Source organism: Juglans microcarpa x Juglans regia, chromosome 3S (assembly GCF_004785595.1).
Source record: "Juglans microcarpa x Juglans regia isolate MS1-56 chromosome 3S, Jm3101_v1.0, whole genome shotgun sequence".
Lineage (NCBI taxonomy): Eukaryota > Viridiplantae > Streptophyta > Magnoliopsida > Fagales > Juglandaceae > Juglans > Juglans microcarpa x Juglans regia.
In genome coordinates this window covers 6097241-6116746 of record NC_054599.1, presented here as the reverse complement: position 1 = coordinate 6116746, position 19506 = coordinate 6097241, and the positions used below count along the sequence as shown (strand labels likewise).

The following is a 19506-nucleotide window of genomic DNA, read 5'->3' as shown; positions in this document are numbered from 1 at the left end:
TATTATTATTATTTTAAGATTTAAAAAAATTAAATTATTTATTATATTTTGTATGAAAATTTAAAAAAATTATAATGATGAGATGAAATAAAATGAGTTGAAAGTATTTCAACGAAACAGTATTCTTTCTATGAAGCTGGAAAGTGTGGAAATACAATATTTTTTTTTCCTTTTATTTATTTTAAACTAAATTATTTATCAAAACAATATGCTGCCTAAACTATCAATTTACATTCCTGGATTTATTTTGAAAAAAATTATAATATTCCCTCTTTTCTCCCTTAAAAAATATGAAATTATTGCTTCAAAATTATAAAGGGAAAGAAGAAAATTGCCTTTTAGTAGATTTAAAAAAATAAATTTTGAATAAACAAATTAGTTTGGGATGTGATTTTCAAAATTAATTAATAATTTAAATAATGCATCTGTTGAAGGACTTTATAAACTAAACTTTCATCTCACCATAATTACGTCATATTTTCTATCAACTTTTAAATTTTAAAACTATAAAAGGTGATTTAAAAGTAATAAAAACTATCATATTTACATATTCCTCGAGACAAATAAAAAAAAATCATTTTTAATAATAAATCCTAATTTTTTTTATTAAAAAAGTTAGAATGATGAGTGTGGAAGGCTGACGAATGAAGTTGGCTTCCGTACAGGATTGACCTGAGGTCAACAGACAGAATAATACATTACAACATGCAGACGGTTTTAAAACAGTACGTACCTGTAGGTCCCACAATGTCCACCCTCGTTTCCCCCATTGGCCCAACTTCATTCTTAATGTTGATTGCCAAATTGGTTTTTTTCCACGACGTCGTTTTTGCTTTCTAATTCTACAATCTCTCTCCACGCAACTTGCCAACTTGAGTGAGATTCTGAGAATTACTTTTTATTTGTTTATTTTTTTAATCTTTTGTCCAAAAGTAATGATTTACTTAAATTTTTTTTATTGTACCCTCCTCAACAAGGGAGCCAAAAGTTCTGTGCATAGTCATACGCCTTTTGACAAATGCTATCTACATCATAATTTCTAACCGAAAAATGTTTATAAATTTTTTTTTATAAATTTATATAGTTTGATATGATCTGTTAAATTTGATAAAAAAAAAATCAATATACACTATCCTCTTCTCATCTGTTTTCTCTTACATTTTATTCCAATTGACGGGAGTTATGAATTTCTTTTCATTTCTTCAATTTATTTTATTTTAGGAATATGCTAAATAGATTGAAATAGTGTACCGAAAGAGTGTATCAATACTGTATTCTATTTTTACTTTTAAATATTAAAAAAAATTATAATGAAATATATAGGACTATTTATTCGGATTCCGACTCGGGAATCCGGGTATACCCAGACCGGAACCTGGATTTCAAACCCGGGCCGGAACCCAGGCCGAGTCAGACCCGGGCAGAAATCCGATTGAACCTGGATTTTTTAAAACCCAAATTCCAAGTTCCGAGTTGAACACCTTTTTTTTTTTTTTGAATAGAAGTCTGTTTTTCATAATTTTTTAAACGTGTAATTTTTTTTTTTATAGAAGTTTGTATTTAAAAGCATAATTTTAAAATCATAATTTTTTTTTTTTTTTATAAAGGTCTATATTATGTCAATTTTTTTTCTAAGAGCTAATATTAAAAGCATAATACTAACATTGTGCAGAATAATAAAATATATAAAAATAAAAAACTACCATGCATGCAATCCATTACATTTACATTATTACAAAATATAAAATTACAAGATATGAGTTACATATCAATAACATAGTCTTCCATGTGATTTAATCACACCAAATAAAACTTCAAGCTTATTCAATGTAGCCACCCAACTGAAGACAACCGTTACATTGAATTCCTAGTATATTTTCTGCAGCCACCCAAACTGAAGAGTAAGAATATATTTCAACAGAGAAAAACACAAACTATGGAAAGGAACACCAAACACAAGCTATTGACAATAGACACAATATATAAAAGCAGCTCAATGACCAAGTATTGACATAGAAATCAGTAAAAATAAATAACTTGTAACCCCACAACATCCCACAGACTCCATCTCAATCCACTCTGAAAAGACTCCTAGAGAGAAAAACAAAGCAAAAGGCTTAAGCAATATGAAATCTTCTGCCTTCATGCGTCTACCTTTGAGCAAAAACAAAAAAAGCACAAACAATGCTACTATGTTTATGCAAAATTACTCATAATATTCTACAATATTACTGTGTGTATGCAAGAAATTAGGGATGATGTATAATTAATCCTTCTAGAAATTAGGGCTAGCAATCAACTAATTAATGACTCATGGAGGGATAGAACCAAACATATCCCTGTTTGTAGCAAATCAATCGGGCTAGACATGCATGCATACCTCAAAAAGCAGCTGCTCAATGCATGGTGACATTTAATTAGCAACAGCACCAGACGAAAGAATTGAATAAATTTTTAAGGATGTTTGCAATTAATTAAACAAAAATGTGTAATTAAGTTTGGAGCTAATTAGTGTAATTTTCTAAACAAACATAAAGTGCTTTTGTAAAGGCTTATCATCAGGATTTGAAGCAGAACCAATAACCCCCACCAAATCAAATCGCAGAGGAAAATGACATTGTCTGCTAATATCCTTATATATCTATTTACAAGCATAGCTGTCTACTTAATCTCAAATGATTTGTTTTATTTACATAAAGACTACCATTTTATCAAACACTTGTAAATTCAAAAAATAGAACAAGCACCTATGTGAAGGAGATACTTTATTCAACCAGAAAAATGCTAGCACTGAAAACCTTAAAAAAAAATCCATATTTTTATCTTTTTAAACTATGTTTTTTTGTTTGAAAAGCATATCTCCACAAAATAATGCAAGAAACTGATTTTCTAAGAACATCAAAGTCATAAACCAGATCTCCACGAGTCAAAAAACAACCCAAAAAAAAAAAAAAAACTCAGATATCAGAGCACATCAAGGATTCTAAGATTTACAAATAAATAAAAAATATAATACAAATTATGGGATTAAATCTAAGAGTAGATCTAGAACAAAAAAGCAAAAACAACTCAAAGTCACGTCTTAGATCTAAGAGTAGATCTAAGAGTATTAGGGTTTCGACACTTGACAGATGAAGACTAGGGTTTCGGCACTTAACAGTCTAAAACTCAAATTCATGACAGAAAAATACCGAAATTTCAAATGTATTGTCGGCATATTCTTTTTATATTTGTAACAGCAGCTTTTATTTTATTTTTATATTTAGTTGTTAAAAGGGAAGAATGACAGAAAAGGAAAAGTAGCAACCGAGAGAATTCAAGGGGATAGAAGAATTCGAATCGAGTAGAATGCACATAGTACCTACCCTTTTTTTTAAAGCATTCTTGTTTATTTTTCCTTCCCCCTTTATCATTTTTCTGTTCTTTATTGTTTTCAATTTTCACTGTTTTCAATATATTTTCCTTTTTTTTTTCTTTGGAATTCTCCCATCTCTTATTGCTTTGTTATCAATATTTATCGCTTTTTTATTTTAGTAATATTACAAACCACACTTCCTTCTTACTCTCATACCACTTATGATGTGGTATTAAATAATTAGAAACTATTTATTATATTTTATTCATAGACTAATCATTGAATATTAGATTAAGGATGCTGAGAATATGATAGTAAAAATAATGATAAATAGATTTTTTTTATTAATATTAACAAAATCTAACTAGTTTAAACAGATTATCATAGTCTTGTGACACCATTAAGATTGCCTCGTTTGTTTTTAAAACTCCTCTCAACTCAACTCATATTATTATTATAATTTTTTCAAATTTTCACATAAAATAAAATAAATAATTTAATTTTTTTAAATTCTAAAATAAAAATAATATTAAAAAAATATTTTAACAATATTTTATTTAATTTTTTATTTTAATTTCAACTCATCTCATCTGTAAAAACAAACGAGATAGCATTGAAACCCTTACTTTGCTTCAAGAATTATAACTATAAAGATTCTGTCAACTTTTATGACTACCATTCCCTCTCTCCCCACTTTTAATGACCCTTTATTCTCTCTTCTTCAACCCTTTCCTTCCTCTTTCTTATCATTTAATATAAGCCGTACACCACTCATTTTAGCAGCACCGCACCCTCAAAACCATGTCCTGATCCCATTAATGCCTGTGTTGGTCCTTTTTTTTTACCTTGCAAATGATACTTTTTCTCTCACAAAAAATTCCGGACATCATGCAAGTAGAACATATTTGCATTATCATCACACAAATCCCAACCGGCTCTAAACATTATCTGCATTAAGGATTTGAACATTAGACCCGAAGAGAGTACCACCAATACCCAAACCCTTTTATCACTTAAATCTGTCTTTTTAACTGAATACACACCTTCTCCCAACATAAACGATGTCTGGCCATGCCCACAGACCATCCAACAATCTCCACCATGAGCAATCTGTAAACATCCCCACAATTGTACCCTTTTTTTTGGTTAAGTACCATAATTGTAGTTAGCCGCACTACATTGAGTCATTGACATGTTTAAAAGCACATCCTCATCAAGAAAGCAAAACAATTCTCTGCATGTCCACATGCAAAGTAAACTTTCATATCATATAATACCAAGAAAAAAGCCGCGCGCGAAGGTTTATATATATACAAAGAAGGACATAGTTTAAGCATACATCAACTTTCTTTTTCTTTTTTTTTCCCTCTTTTTTCTTTTTTCTTTTTAACTACTAATTACTAATATCAACAAGTCTAACAAACTATCCCGAGATAAGTCTATATAGTTACCCCAGCCCCAGAAAGAAATGTCCCCAAAGTAGCATCAAAATTTAAGACATTTCCATACGCTGGCAAAGATTCCGAACAATACTACAACCGCCACTACCCTGAACACCAAAGCAAATGACCAGATTGAGCGACGAGAAGGGGTCTCCGAAAACACAGAAAGGTCATTAATGCCTGCCAAAGTTTTGCCTTTCGACTTCAATAGAAGTGGCTCCTCTTGAGAGATCTTACTAGAATCAGGAAGGACTCTTTGCGGTTCACTCGTAGAACAGACAGTAGCAGCAGCAGCAGAACCACCAGCAGGACCATGCTTTTCTGAAGCCTTTCCCTCCTGCACATCAGCCTTTTAATTAACTTCACAATCCGTGCATATAACATCAGAGATTTACAGTAGCTTTACATAACTAGCTCCTCACCTCTGTAGCAGCACCTTTTAATTCATGGTCTTCTGGTGTGCTCCACTCTTCAGACATGGGGCCGCAATGAAGTGGCTGCACTTGAAGTTTACACTGCAATCGCAATCTTCTTGGAGCACTTCCCTGTGCAGAGTTTCCGATAGATGGTTGATTTTGAGGTTGGCGAGTCCTTATCCTGATGCCAGTACTAACCTCGCCACTTGCGCCACCAGCTGAGAGAGCTCCCTGCTCGATAGACTCATTCTGTGGCAAAGCCACATTTCCCCTGTTCTCTTCAACATCATGCTCGAAGGATACATTACCATAATCCTCTGGCGTTGTTCCGACTGGTAAAGGAGCCTCTCTCTTGATGATCTCTTCAGAGCACAGATAATCTTGAGGCTCTAGCTGTCATACACAAATTCATCGTCATTATGGAGAAACAGACTTGGTTAAAAATTAAGACACTAAAAATTGTTTTGAATACAAATGTATCCAAATAGAACCACAGCAAATTATGACCTGCATGTTGGCCTTTTAATCAACTTCACAATCCGTGCATATAACATCAGAGATGCACAGTAGTTTCATATAACAAGCTCCTTACCTCAGTTGCAGCTATTTTTAATTCATGGTCTTCTGGTCTGCTCCGATCCTGAGACATGGGGCCGCAATGAAGTGGCTGCACTTGAAGTTTACACTGCAATCGCAATCTTCTTGGAGCACTTCCCTGTGCAGAGTTTGCAATAGATGGTTGATTCTGCGGTTGGCGAGTCCTTATCCTGATACCAGTACTAACCTCACCACCTGTGCCGCCAGATGAGAAAGCTATCTGCTCATAAGACTCATTATGTGACAAAGCCACGTATCCCCTGTTCTCATCAACATCATGCTCAAAAGGTGCATTACTGTAATATTCCGGTGTTGTTCCCACCTGTAAAGGAGCCTCTCTCTCGACGATCTCTTCACAGCATAGAGAACTTTGAAGGTCAAGCTGTCATGCCCAAATTCAATGTTATTATGAAAAAACCAGCTTAGTTGAAAATTAAGACGCTAAAAACCATTTTGAATACAAATGTATCCAAACAGAACCACAGCAACTCACGGCATGTAGCCATAATTGATACTAATCAAAATATAGTGGATAAAATTGCAAGACCAATTAATAAATTGTATCTTGAGAGCTTCCACTTACCATTGCATTAACCCCGTCTGTATCTGACCCACTGTATGATCCATTGTAATTAACCGGTTCTGTTTTTAGTGGAGTCTGGTCTTCATAAGCCAGATGATTAAGCACAGAAGCCAGGAACTCATCCGTATAGGCATCTGGCTCACTAGGGCCATACTGAGACTGCACCCCAGTATAATTATTCTTCAGATCATTGGGGGTAGCATAATATGTGCAAGAAGATCCTAGCCCATATTGCATTTGTGAATGTATCGGGGAGAAGATTTTGTCATCTAGTAGCCCTGGTGGATCATAGAACATATTAAGGCGCTCCAGCAGATGATCAGCCTGATGTAAAAAACATGAGCAAAAAGGATTAATACTTAGTTACCCTCATGTCTCATTTTCCAAGAAAACAAAATGTACAATTTTTAACACTGCAATTCAGGTTCTCAATTTCTTTCTCACCTCAGAAACAGGTGAGTCTGTAAAATAATTTTCTGCACCATTGTTGCTGTTACAATTGATAGGTGGGATGGTGTCAGACGTTGTTGCATCCGAATTCTCAGCAGGACAACAGTCAATAATTGCAGGATGGTTTTCAACTTGCCCTCCCACTGATGGAGATGCTATTTCAGACTGTGTATCTGCAGGAGAAGATTTGGCTGCAGTAGGAGTTGAAACAGCTGGTTCAGCTTCATCACCATTTGAACCTTCAAGACGCTCATCCAATTTCTTGAATAAACGACAGAGGACATAGGCACTCTGCATAAATTGCATCGACAAACTGAGTTAGGGGAATGTAACTAATTGTCTAGGCAAAATTCTAATTGACTAGTATATGAGAATGTGCGTTGACAGACAACTAAAAGAACTCTGAAGACGGGAAAAAAAAATGCAGGAGGTTGTTCACCAAAGCCATTTGACGTATAGTAGGTGTTTAAGGAAGCACCTTTTATAAAGCCGACTCATAATAAAGGCACACTTAAATTTCAATAAAAAGAATCATACAAAACATTAAGGAGATAATAATAACAAAGAAAGAAATGGAAAAAGAAAAAGGAACCAGTGCATGCTTTTTAATTGTCATTTGTTGGTCATATGCACAAAATCTAGATCCAAACCACGTGCTTCCTTGCAAATTATCTGTTTCACATTTTAAAGGTTAGATGGATCATCCATCCAAGTCACACTAGCAATTGAGTATTCTGAGATCATACGAAAATAGCTGATACCACTTTTTACGGGACGTGCACTAACAGACTCCCTCTTAGAAAATCAGAAAACCTCGATTAAATCATCAATTAACAACAATTAGGAAGTCCTTCTCTCGGTTGACAAAAAGGGAATTCTACAGATTCAGTCACAAATCACAAATGAAATCGCATTAGTGTCTGCAAGACTGAAATCCACTAACCACACGAACGGTTTTAAAAATCCCGAGAAACAACTTACAAAAAATTCAGTTGAGAGTTTACTCAAGAAGAAATCTCAAGTCAATATCACTAACCTGACCAGGGTTTGTGCCATCAAGCTCCTTCAGAGTAGTACGGTACTCATGCATAACCCAATTTGTCCTTTTTCCCTTAGGAGCACGACCTGTGTAGAAAACCAAGGTCTTCTTCATTCCGATCAACTTCTTTCTGGATTTGATATTCCGATCCTTGCCAGTCGCCTTCCAGTACCCAGCAACCGTTGCCCTGTTCAATCGACGTCCATTCGGGTATTTCAGGTCTTGTGGACAGAAGAAGAACCACTCCAGATCCTTTGACTTTACCACCGATAAATCTAGCCCAAAGAATTTAAGCACCAAATCAATACCCAGAAAGAGAAAATCAAAAGGAAAAATTATAAACACTGAATTAATAACCAGTCCTGCAACACCTTAATATACCAAAAACTAGTGAATTGAATTTCATTAAAAAAAAAGACTTAAATTCGTTCATCAAATACAAATTAAGCTCACATAGCATAATAATGTTGTAGAAAACTCTAAATTTGTCGAAATTTAAGGTCCAGAAAGAAAAAAATAAATTGTCGGACGAACTGTTGACAAATGACTTAATAACTCTTCGAAATCCCCCACTATTTTTTAAAGTACCAGATTGTTCCGATATGTTACTCACACAAAGGTTCTCACGTAGACAATAATTATGTCTTCACTCCTAAGGAAAAAAGAAAGAATACCAAATTCGATCGATACAGTCTCTTATTCAAGAACTCCAAGACTTTTAACCAACCCAAAAATGAAAATATCAGAAATATTAAAAATAAAAGAACATTGGCGTGCCATCATAGCAACAGAGGACAAGAATTTTACCAGGCAAATCCCAAGGCTCGCATTTGCAAACATCTAACTCACGAATAACCGAAACATTTTCATTGTTCCCATTAATCTTGGACCTCAAGTAGTAATCAACCAGCTCCTCGTCCGTCGGCCTAAATCGGAACCCCAGTGGCAGCGAGTTCAACGAGATCACAGCCATCGCATACGCGCGCGCGCACAGAGAGAGAGAGAGAGAGAGAGAGAGAGAGGGGAGGGAAGGAGGGAGAGCAGAGAATGAAAAGCGAGCTCTTTTTTGTAACAAACCACAAGAAAGTGAAAAAGAAAAGAGGGTATCGGAGGAATCAGAGAGATTCAATTCGGGGTTGGAGCCTGGAGGGCGGTCTGGGCAATTGGCCTTTGCTTTGCGGGTTAAGCAAAGCACTGAGCAGACAGAGAGAGAGATAGAGAGAGAGAGAGAGAGAGTAGGTGACTCTAGCTCGACCCCAGCAATAAAATTTTATACACACTTGACTGCGTTCGCCGTTGGTTCGTATATACCGCGTGAGAATGATTGCCCTGATAATTACAGATAACTACGATAATGCTGAAGTAGTGAGGGTGGAGGATTGTGTGTCAGAGTGTCGACTGGTAGGGGGTAGAGTGGGAAGGCGTGGCAAGAAAGTTTGCGTATGCGGCTTGTCAACAAACAAATGAGATCTCGCCACGTGGTACAGCTGCAGAAATGGGGCCCGCCCAGGAATTCAACGCGTCCGAGGTGCCCCGAGTTCGGAGGGGGGCTCGGGGATGAGGATTCTGCAACTCAGCGAATAATATTCCGCCACGTAATAGAGTGGTGTCTGCTATGGTGGTGGGATCTGAGCAGGAATGCGACGCGTCCGAGGTGCCCCGACTTGGTTTTTCGAGTTAAAAAAAATAAAATAAAACAGGAAACCGAACATCGCTCTCGCTCCCCGTGTCCGCGCGCTCTTTCTTTGTTCTTTCTTCTTCTTCTTTTTTTTAATACAATCTTTGGCAAAATAAGAAAAGAAGTAAGAAAAATAATTTGCAGTTTGAGATTTATATAATAATATGAAAAATAGATATAAAATATCAAGAGAAAAACATAATTTTTTTAAAAAAATTGTGAAATATTATTTACTTACTGTGAGAAATATGGGTAAAAATAACAATGAAAACCATGCATGCATTTTGGTACATACGTACATGCATACATATTAATGCATGGTAGTATTAATGGAAGCTTCTGAATAATTAATTTTAAGTGATTGAGATCATCTGATTCTTTTATTTGTTTTTTTAATTAAATTAGATAATTCAATTCAGAAAGAGATGATCAAAGACTCAAATATTTATTTTAGGGTTCATTCATACTCAAACATTCTTTTGTTATTGTGGGAATTTACAGTGTGAACACGCAAAAAGAAAAGTGTAAAAGAGGTTGAGTACTCTCAATAAAAAAAAAAAGAGCTAGCAATAAATTAAGAATCTTTTTCCGCTTTAAATCAGGTTGGGGAGGACATGAGGGAGGACCCATCTGTACCATGGGGTGGTTTGTTTCAATGGGGTTCATTGTCGTTTATGCTCTAAAGCTAGCACTTTCTAACCATCTTGGGGTCTTTCATTATAAAATTTGCACATCGTCTATTTTTATAAATAGGATGAAAGAAAAATTAAAAATTGAATAAAATATTATTAAAATATATATTTTTTAATATTATTTTTATTTTAAGATTTTAAAAAATAAAATTTTTTATTTTATTTTATATAAAAATTTAAAAAAAAATTATAATAATTAGATAGATGAATTGAAAAGAATGTAAAAGTAAATGAAGCATTATACAAAATTCAATCATCAACTAGCTAGAGCTTTTTCTACTTTAAACAAAGAAAGTTAGGCAATTGATCATCCTATTTTCTACTTCAGTAAGTACTTATGTGACACAATTTCATTGGCTAAAATATTATTTAATATGTAAAGTTGGTCTCCAGCTTTAACTGCAAGTTGCATTAATTATTCTATCAAATTACTCTAGAAAAAGTTAAAAAGTTCATGTAAATAAAAATACCAAGTTGGTTAATATACCTTTTAAACCCCTTGTCTTTAGCAATTAATTTTTATATAACTTGATTGATTTTTTTTTTCTTTTAAATAGTGTCGAGTATCAATATCTCGAGGAGTTCAAGATTCAAATGACTCTTGATTTGTCTTTTAGAGGTGAGGGAATATAACCAGCAGATAATTATATATGGGTCCCTCCGGCCATTAGAAGAATAATCCATATTCCACAAAGAATATATATATAATCTTCTCCAAATACTGCGATTTGTCATGATGTAATATAACATTATTCAAGTCATAATAATCTGTTACCATGAGCTGCACTAACAGTCTAACCCTAGCTGACCCATAATAATCTGTTAATTATCACTTTTGACCAAGAAATTATATATGGTGCTTGACCTGCATATATGCATGATTTCACCTTCCAATTACCAGAAGAAATTTTTTATTTGCGGTCAATTATTTTTTATAAAAATAATTATTTTATGTTAAAATAAATCTATTTTTATCATAAATAATTTATTACAAATATTCGTTTATTTTATAGTGAATAAAGGATAATTAATTTATCACTAGCACAAAAAATGCTATATATATGTTGTAATTTGAAGCACAGCCTCGAGATGTGTATTATTGTAGAGTCGATTCCAAGTAGTATTTCGTGTGAACGTAGTACTGGCCGGCCAGAGCGCAGGACCATGCATGCATGCCTATGCCAACAATGGTACTGCAATATGGTGGGTGGGGTACTGGGGCTGATTTGAGAAATCTAAGGCTAAAGCTAGCTGCCAAGGATTTCATGATCATGATCATCAAATATTGGTAGAGTTGAGTCGGTATGTGACGCACACTGATCATGACGTACGCTCGGCCAAGGTACTGATCATGCGCGAGTTTCATGCGCTAGTATATATATATTGGTACTCTTGAAGATCTAGTTAGGATAATTTTAGATTAATTAATTATTTGTTAGGAGTTTATATTATCTATTATTTGAATAAATTAATGGTACATTAATATTTGGAATCTTTTAAATAATTAGTTAGGTAGAATTTGATTTTATGTAAATTATATGATGATCTTTTGGAAGCCTTGATAAAGGTATCGATCGAATCATGACGTTGAAGCTGCCTCTTTTAAAAGAGATTGCGAAAGTGAATAGATAGAGTTAAAAAAAATAAAAATTTTAAAAGTATTTGTTAGTTTTTCTTAATACACCTTCTGTTGTATAGTCCACATAATATTTAAAATTTTGGTATTAATTTAATTACCATATTGAATTGTTTAATAACTTTTTCATAATAAATACCTAGCTAATTATAAAACGATAATTTTCATAATAACTTATAAGTAACTAATATATAAACCCTTTAGTGTCACATAGTTATAATATTTATGTGTGTGTGTATATATATATACACGATAGTTAATTAATCTCTTGAATTGTTAAAAGGTACTTTCTATGTCAAAATATATATTTTTTTCTCTCCATTGATAAAAAAATAAATTAAAAAAAAAGTTTTTTCGGATGGATCATGAATTATTTTGAAAAAAAAAAAACAATATAAGCACTCGACCATGAATTTTAAATCTGCACACATAGAATTAGAAGAAGATCACATATATAAAAGACAAAAATGCAATAAATTGTCTTAATTTAGAAGTTTTTGCAGATGAGATGAGTTAAGATTACAAGTTGAATAAAATATTGTTAGAATATATTTTTTAATTTTTTTTTTTTGAGATTTGAAAAGGTTGAATTATTTTATTTAGTGTGAAATTAGAAAAGTTATAATATTTAGATGAGATGAGATAAATTGAAAGGAATTGTAAAAACAAACAAAGCTATGTTTAAACTCAAAGAAACTAATCCTACAAAACAATATTGTTGGGTTGTGTGTAGTTGGTTTTTTGTTTAAATACGTGCATAGTGTACATCGCCATCAACATTGAAAATGAAGCCCAAATATCTTTGCATCATCCATTTGCTTTCCATATGAAACAATCATGTTAAAGCGTGTTTTGTAACCACGAGTTTCAAACCGCACTGTGTGCCTGTGAAAGAGAAGAATGTGGTGGTCGGATGTATCCACGACACCTTCAATGTCAAAGTCAGAATATATTCAGTACTAGAGATAACACAGAAAGAGCAGAGAGTGAGTTCAGAGTAATTCAACTTTTCCATTACTAGCTTCAGGCTATTTATATCCTCCTCGTTAGGGTCTTGTCTGCTCAGACTGCCATACTACCACATTACATGCGATAATCACTTGTCGGCAATGGGTTCTTTTGTGGGGATTCCATGTTCGCACTCCATGCCAGCGCATTTAATGTAGCAGGACTTATCGAGTTTTACTTGGGCTGGGGCCTTCTCCTCAAAATATTGGGCCGTATTTTATCCTCACGATCCCAGGACCAGAGACACTACGCACATAAGCCCAGTCATGAGGGGAGAGATATCATTTCTAGTTATCTCGCTAATTCTTACCATGTAAGCGATGGGAATTACCCTTTCAGTCCTGCGACGTTTCCATACCCTCACATTTGTTGCTTGCACTAACTCACACTCCTACGCCTAGGGTAACATGCAACGATTCGTCTTCCATGTCCCATCATGCAGCGGAAGTTATAGGCCTCGTTCCTGGCACCCCACCTTGTTTGATACTTGTCATCCTTCCCTCGGAAGCCATCCAATTGGCTCAAAAGACCTATTTATATCCTTGACCCAGGCTGGCAATCCTTCCCTTTCTGCATCGTCATTTCTTCCTACTCACTCACTCTTCAACGACATTCAAACCCTAGGGAATAGCCCCAAAAATGATTCTCATGTCTCCTCCCTAGAATCACATCTACCACGTCCCGAAGCTCCCCTTTAAGATTTGGGATGCACGCCCCATGACGCTTTGCAGTATTTTGATAGGTACCATTGGACTACATCCACCTCTCGCTTAGACCTGAACGTCGTTCATAACTCATTTGGGATATCAAACAACATTAATTCGGAGGTGCTAGGACCTAGTTAGAGTGTCATGGACTCGGAGGGGTTCACTAAGAAGGTGGCCTTGTATCCCATGATATTCTGGAACGGGTTGCGACTTCCTTTTTGCTGCCCTGTTCGAGATGTTTCGGATTTCATCAGGCTAGCCTCGTCCTGTCGCAATCGCAACTTCACCCCAACGCTTAGAGGATACTGATATCTTGTTGCGTTGTTTGGCATAGGGTGTTGCACAATGGGGGTGAAGAATATCCTAACCTGACAGCTTGGGGTTTTTCATACCTATCGAATATAGGGTCGTGAGGGCAACGTGTGTATTTTCATGTCCCGACCTAAGTTTAAGGTGGCCTGCCTTGAACAACGCTTTTCCCGTGTCAATACTTCATAGGATCTTTTATAATTAAATATATATAGTATGTAACCTAATTACTTATGCCTATATATTGAATATACTTCATAGTTATTTTATAATTTGTACAATAGTTAGTCGATATGAAATGTTGATATATACTATCATATTATCTATATGTATTGGTAATTTATGTAGACATATAATATATGGTTATTATGGATAAATATCAACTAGTTACATATTAATTATTTATAAACTTTTACACTTTTCTAATTCAATAAAAAGTCTACTTGTTAGTTGTAAAAATTCCAAGAAAATTATTTATTATTTATTTATTTTTATCTAATCACTTAATTATTAGATTTTATTCAAAAATTGAAAAATAAACAATTCTAGCTCAGATTAGCTTGACTTGAGCACCTTTTTGGATCGAGTTCGAGTTGAAAACTTAGCTCACCAAGCTGAGTTTAAACAAAGATTAGATAAGAATCTCGAGCTCGAGCTCAAGCACAAGTTTTTTTAGTTGAGCCAAGTTCGGCAATCCAAAGACTAGCTCAGCTCGGCTCGATTACAACCCTCATTGGTTAGGGTTGTATTTCTATCATAATTGTAATTTTCCAATATTGCTTTATATAGGGTTGCAAATTAACAGAGCAGTTCGTGAACAGCTCCAACTAGGCTCATGTATACTCGGGTTAAACTCTGTTCTTTTAATAAATGAGGAGTTCATAAACACTAACATAGTTTCAAATATTATATAAGTAAAACTCGTATAAACTCAACTCGACTTGATTTAGACTCAAGAACAAAACTCGTGTAAGCTCGACTTAACTCATTTGACCTTATTTTGAAGCTAGTAATAAGTTTTATATATGTATATATTATATTTATTACATGTTAGTTATATTTTACATACTTAATTATATCTTATTAAATTATTTATAGTTTACCTTATTTAATATATATATATATATGTAGATATATTATATTCCCAAAGTGTATAGAATAATTTGTATAATAATATATCATATAACTAGAACTTTTGATTTATGATATTATCTATTTGTATTAAATACTTTAGTTTATTACATTTATCTTTTGCATTATTTTTTTTAATTTAGAACTATAAGTTATTTTGTAAAAAGTTATACCATAAGATAAGATTCAAAAATTAAAACAAAAAAAAAAAAAAAAAAACAAAAATCTAGTTAGAGCTCAAGCTCGAGTCGAATTCGAATAACATTAATGGTTAATGAGCCGAGTTCAAATAAGAATATTTGAGTTTTATTTGAGTTCGAATGAGTAAACATGTTAATCGAGATCAGTACCCTTGTTCGAATCCGACTCGACTCAGTTCGTTTGTAGCCCTAGCTATATACCCAGCTTGAGGTTCAAGTAGTACTACAATTTCGAGAACTCAAATTGGTCAAGTACTACTTGAAAACCTTGCATTCGAAGACAGCAAGTCAAGAGAACCACTAACCACATGATTATTACATAACTTCCATACTCTGCTCATTGTATCCCTAGAAATCCTCTATAATCTCTTATTCTATGCATGTACAACACTCTTTCTTTATTTGTTTCTTTTGCATGTAGAGTCAACCTTGTATCTTCTCTATATATGCAATACAATATCTCTCTTTGTTCTCATCGTGAGACAGAATTATCAAACTCTCAACTTCTACATGGTAATTAGAGCCTTACGGTGATTGTCAGAGAGAGATTTTTTTTTTTTTTTTATGGCCACCCATTCCCCTTCCCTTTCCTTTACCCCACCCACAACCGCTATTGCTTATCCCTATCCTATCAATCAGAATGTTACCAACTTCATTTCTCTCCATCTCACACCTACGAACTTCCTTTTATGGAAGACGCAGATGCTCAACATCCTAGAGAGCTATGATCTCCAAGGGTTTGTTAATGGTGAAATTCAACCACCATCGATCTCTATTGAGAATGACACAATTGGGTCCATTTACAACCCTAATTTTGTTCAATGGCGTAAATCTGATCGGCTTGTTAAAGGCTGTATCACCGCCACTCTCTCGAAGGAAGTTCTTGGCTTGACTCTGTTGCTAAAGTTTGGCATGCTCTGCTACATGGATTTGCTCCTGACTCTTCAAATCACAGTCTTGCTCTTAAGCAAAGGCTCACCTTCATATCCCAAGGTACTGATTATTTATCAGCATATCTCCAACATTTTAAATCTATCTGAGATGACCTCTCCGCCATTTGGAAACCTATCTTGGACCACAAAAAATCATGATGGCTCCTCAATGGATTGGGCAAAGATTGTCATGTTTACTACTACCAAGATGCGTCCACCCATGCTCTATCAGACATTGTCACCCTCTTAGAAAGCTACATTGAACGTCACAATCCTGATACCCCATCTACCCCTCAAATTGTATACTACACTTAGAAAAATCACAAGCATAAGAAACATGGCTAGTCTTTTAACTCCAAAGGTCGCAGTTTCCACCCCAACCATTCTTCAAACTCCAAACATACTTAAGGCACCTCTGGCTCCTCCTCTACACACAAACCCTCCAAGAATGATCTCCCTATTTTTTAAATATGCAATGAGTGCAATCATACTGCCCTTAAGTGCTTCAACAACTTCAATTATTCCATCCAAGCTGAGAGTGTGCCACAAGTACTTGCTGCCATGAAGATTGCTAAGTCTTAGAATTCAATCTGGTTTCCTGATACAGCATCTACTGACCACGTCACCAACAATTTAGGTAATCTTCATGATCTTCAAATCTATCATGGATTCGATGGCCTTATGGTAGGTGATGGCACCACTCTTCCCATCACTCACACTAATAAAGATTCTATTGGCTCCCATATTCAATTATGTACGTGTTGTCCCTTCAACCACCATTGAGTTACTTTCTATTAGCAAACTTATCACTGACTATCCTCTCATGGTTGCATTTGATGGTGATGGTTTTGTAATTAAGGACAAAGAGACGCAACACATTCTAGCAAAGGGGCATAGACTTGGTTGCTTATATTCCTGTGATGGAGCACCATCAGCTTGCTTCTCTTCTCAGTTTTGCAAGGCTGAACCTCATTGTTGCACTCCCGTCTTGGCCACTCTCACTAGAAATTTTGGATGTACTGCACTCAAATAAGATGATTTTCTTCAATGTGTCACAACCTTCTATTTCTTCTATCTATGTTAGTTGTCAATTAGGCAAGTCATGTAGGCCACCCTTTTTGTCAAAAGATAATAAAATAACAACTCCCTTCCAAAAGGTTCACAGTGATGCATGGGGACCAGCCCTTATGAATTCTAGAGAAAATTTTACTTTTACACCATTTTTGTGGATGAATTCACTAACTTCACATGTACTGAAATTGGACTGACCATGATGTTCCATACCCATCTTCCAGCTCGGTTTTGGGTAGATTGTTTCTCCACTGCTATGTTCCTTATCAACTGTTTGCCTTCCAAGGCCTTGGACATGGAGTTTCATTTTTTTCGCCTTCATGGTCGTCATTTGGGACTACACCCATCTCAGAGTTTTGGACTCTCATTGCTTCCCTTTTCTTGGTGATTATTGTGTTCACAAGCTGGAGCCTAAGTCACTGCCCCGTATTTTCATAGGGTACAACATCAAACACAAAGGGTACAAATGTCTATACCCCCACAGGCAGAATTTACTTTTCTCGGCATGTAGTTTTCGATGAGTTTGTTCTCCCTTATGCATCTCCTGCACATTTCTATGGCCATGACACAGTCACTGGAGAGCTCTCATCACTTCTGGATTGGGAGCCTTCCTCTCCTTCCACAAGCACAAACTGCTTACATGTGCTCGCCATTCCATTCTCTGCTCATGCTCTTCCCTTGATGGCACCTATGGATCCTCAACTCAACATGTTTGCTCCTACATTCCCCGCACTTGAATCTTCAACTCCTGTTGTGCCATTTGATCAACCTATGACTCCAAACCGTGTGGTCTCATCTGCACCACCTGCTACACCAGCTCTTGCTCCACGACATAACATGCTCACTCGTGCTCAAGCTGGGGTCTACAAACCAAACTTGAAATACATTTTCATGTTGCTCACCCAGATATTCCTACAGTGCCTCGATCAATCATTGCTACCCAAAATCATCCAGGATGGCTTGTGGCCATGCATGAAGAGCTAGATGCTCTTGCAAAAAATAACACCTATTTGTACCCCATCAACCACACATGAATGTTGTAGGTTTTAAGTGGGTTTACAAGGTGAAGCTCTAGCCTGAAGGTACCGTGGAACACCTTAAGGCACGCTTAGTCGCCAAGGGCTTTCATCAAGTCGATGGCCTTGATTTTCATGAAAGTTTTTCCCCTGTTATTAAACCAGCCAGAATCTGCCTTGTTTTTACTATAGTCGTGGTTAAATGGTGGGAAATCTGCAACTTGATGTACAAAATGCATTCCTACATGGTTTTCTCACCACCTCTATCTACATTTAACAACCACCTGGTTTCATCGATCCAAACCCCCCATCCCATGTTTGCAAACTAAGTCGTGCACTCTGCGGGTTAAAATAGGCACCTTGTGCATGGTTTGATTGACTTGGCACCTACCTTCTCCAACTTGGTTTCTACTACAAGTCCTCTGATTCTAGCCTCTTCATCAATCACTCCAACCATGGACTTCTTGTTTTGCTTCTATATGTCGACAACATGGTGGTCACAGGTAATAATCCCTTCCGAATTTAATGGCTCATTTCACAACTAGTAGCAGAGCTCTCTCTTAAAGATCTTCGCTTCCTCCACCATTTCCTTGGCATCGAAGTCCATTGATCTCCTCACAGCCTCCTACCCTCTCAGGCCCATTATGCCTGTGAACTCTTAGATCGAGCTTCCATGGGTGAATGCAAAACCCATTGCCACTCACATGCCTTTCAAGGATCGAACTACACACTTTACTGAACTCTATGTCGATCCCACTCACTATCGTAGTCTAGTTGGTGGTTTGCAGTACTTGACCTTCACTAGGCCAGACATCTCCTACAATGTCAATTTTGTATGTCAATTCATGCATGCACCCACTGTTGCTCACTTTTAGCTTGTCAAACGCATCCTACAATATGTCCATGGGACCATTTCAATTGGCCTTCGTATCCTAGCATCCAACACCCTCTACTTATATGCTTTTTGACGCCAACTAGGCTAACTGCCTCCTCACTCGTCACTTCACTACCGACTTCTGCACCTTTCTTAGTGCTAATTAAATCTCATGGAGTGCCAAAAAGCAATCCACGGTTGCTCGCTCAAGTGTTGAAGCTGAGTATTGCTCCATGGCATCCACTGTTGTTGAACTCACGTGGCTCACATTCCTCCTTCGAGACCTCTGCATCCCTCTTCGTCATCCACCTGTGCTTCACTGTGACAATGCCAGTGCCTTACATTCATCTGTTAACCATGTCTTCCATGC

General features: G+C 35.7%; 1 protein-coding gene across 1 annotated transcript; it reads right to left on the bottom strand.

Annotated features, from left to right (window-relative positions):
• Positions 1–4596: 4596 nt before the first annotated feature.
• On the bottom strand, positions 4597–9126 carry LOC121257703 (NAC domain-containing protein 62-like). The gene is made up of 7 exons (XM_041158865.1): positions 8690–9126; positions 7880–8157; positions 6838–7134; positions 6394–6717; positions 5806–6192; positions 5220–5606; positions 4597–5134 (listed from the first exon to the last, which is right to left on the bottom strand). The coding sequence occupies exons 1-7, from the start codon at positions 8853–8855 to the stop codon at positions 4841–4843; spliced, it is 2133 nt and encodes a 710-aa protein (XP_041014799.1). The 5' UTR covers positions 8856–9126; the 3' UTR covers positions 4597–4840.
• Between the last annotated feature and the right edge of the window lie 10380 nt (positions 9127–19506).

Excerpts from the sequence above, each read along its gene's own strand:
- LOC121257703 (XM_041158865.1), bottom strand. The coding sequence starts at position 8,855 with ATGGCTGTGATCTCGTTGAACTCGCTGCCACTGGGGTTCCGATTTAGG. Across the intron at positions 6,718-6,837 it reads CAGACTCACCTGTTTCTGAG|GCTGATCATCTGCTGGAGCG; the intron begins GTGAGAAAGAAA and ends TTTTTACATCAG. Across the intron at positions 5,135-5,219 it reads TAAAAGGTGCTGCTACAGAG|GAGGGAAAGGCTTCAGAAAA; the intron begins GTGAGGAGCTAG and ends GCTGATGTGCAG.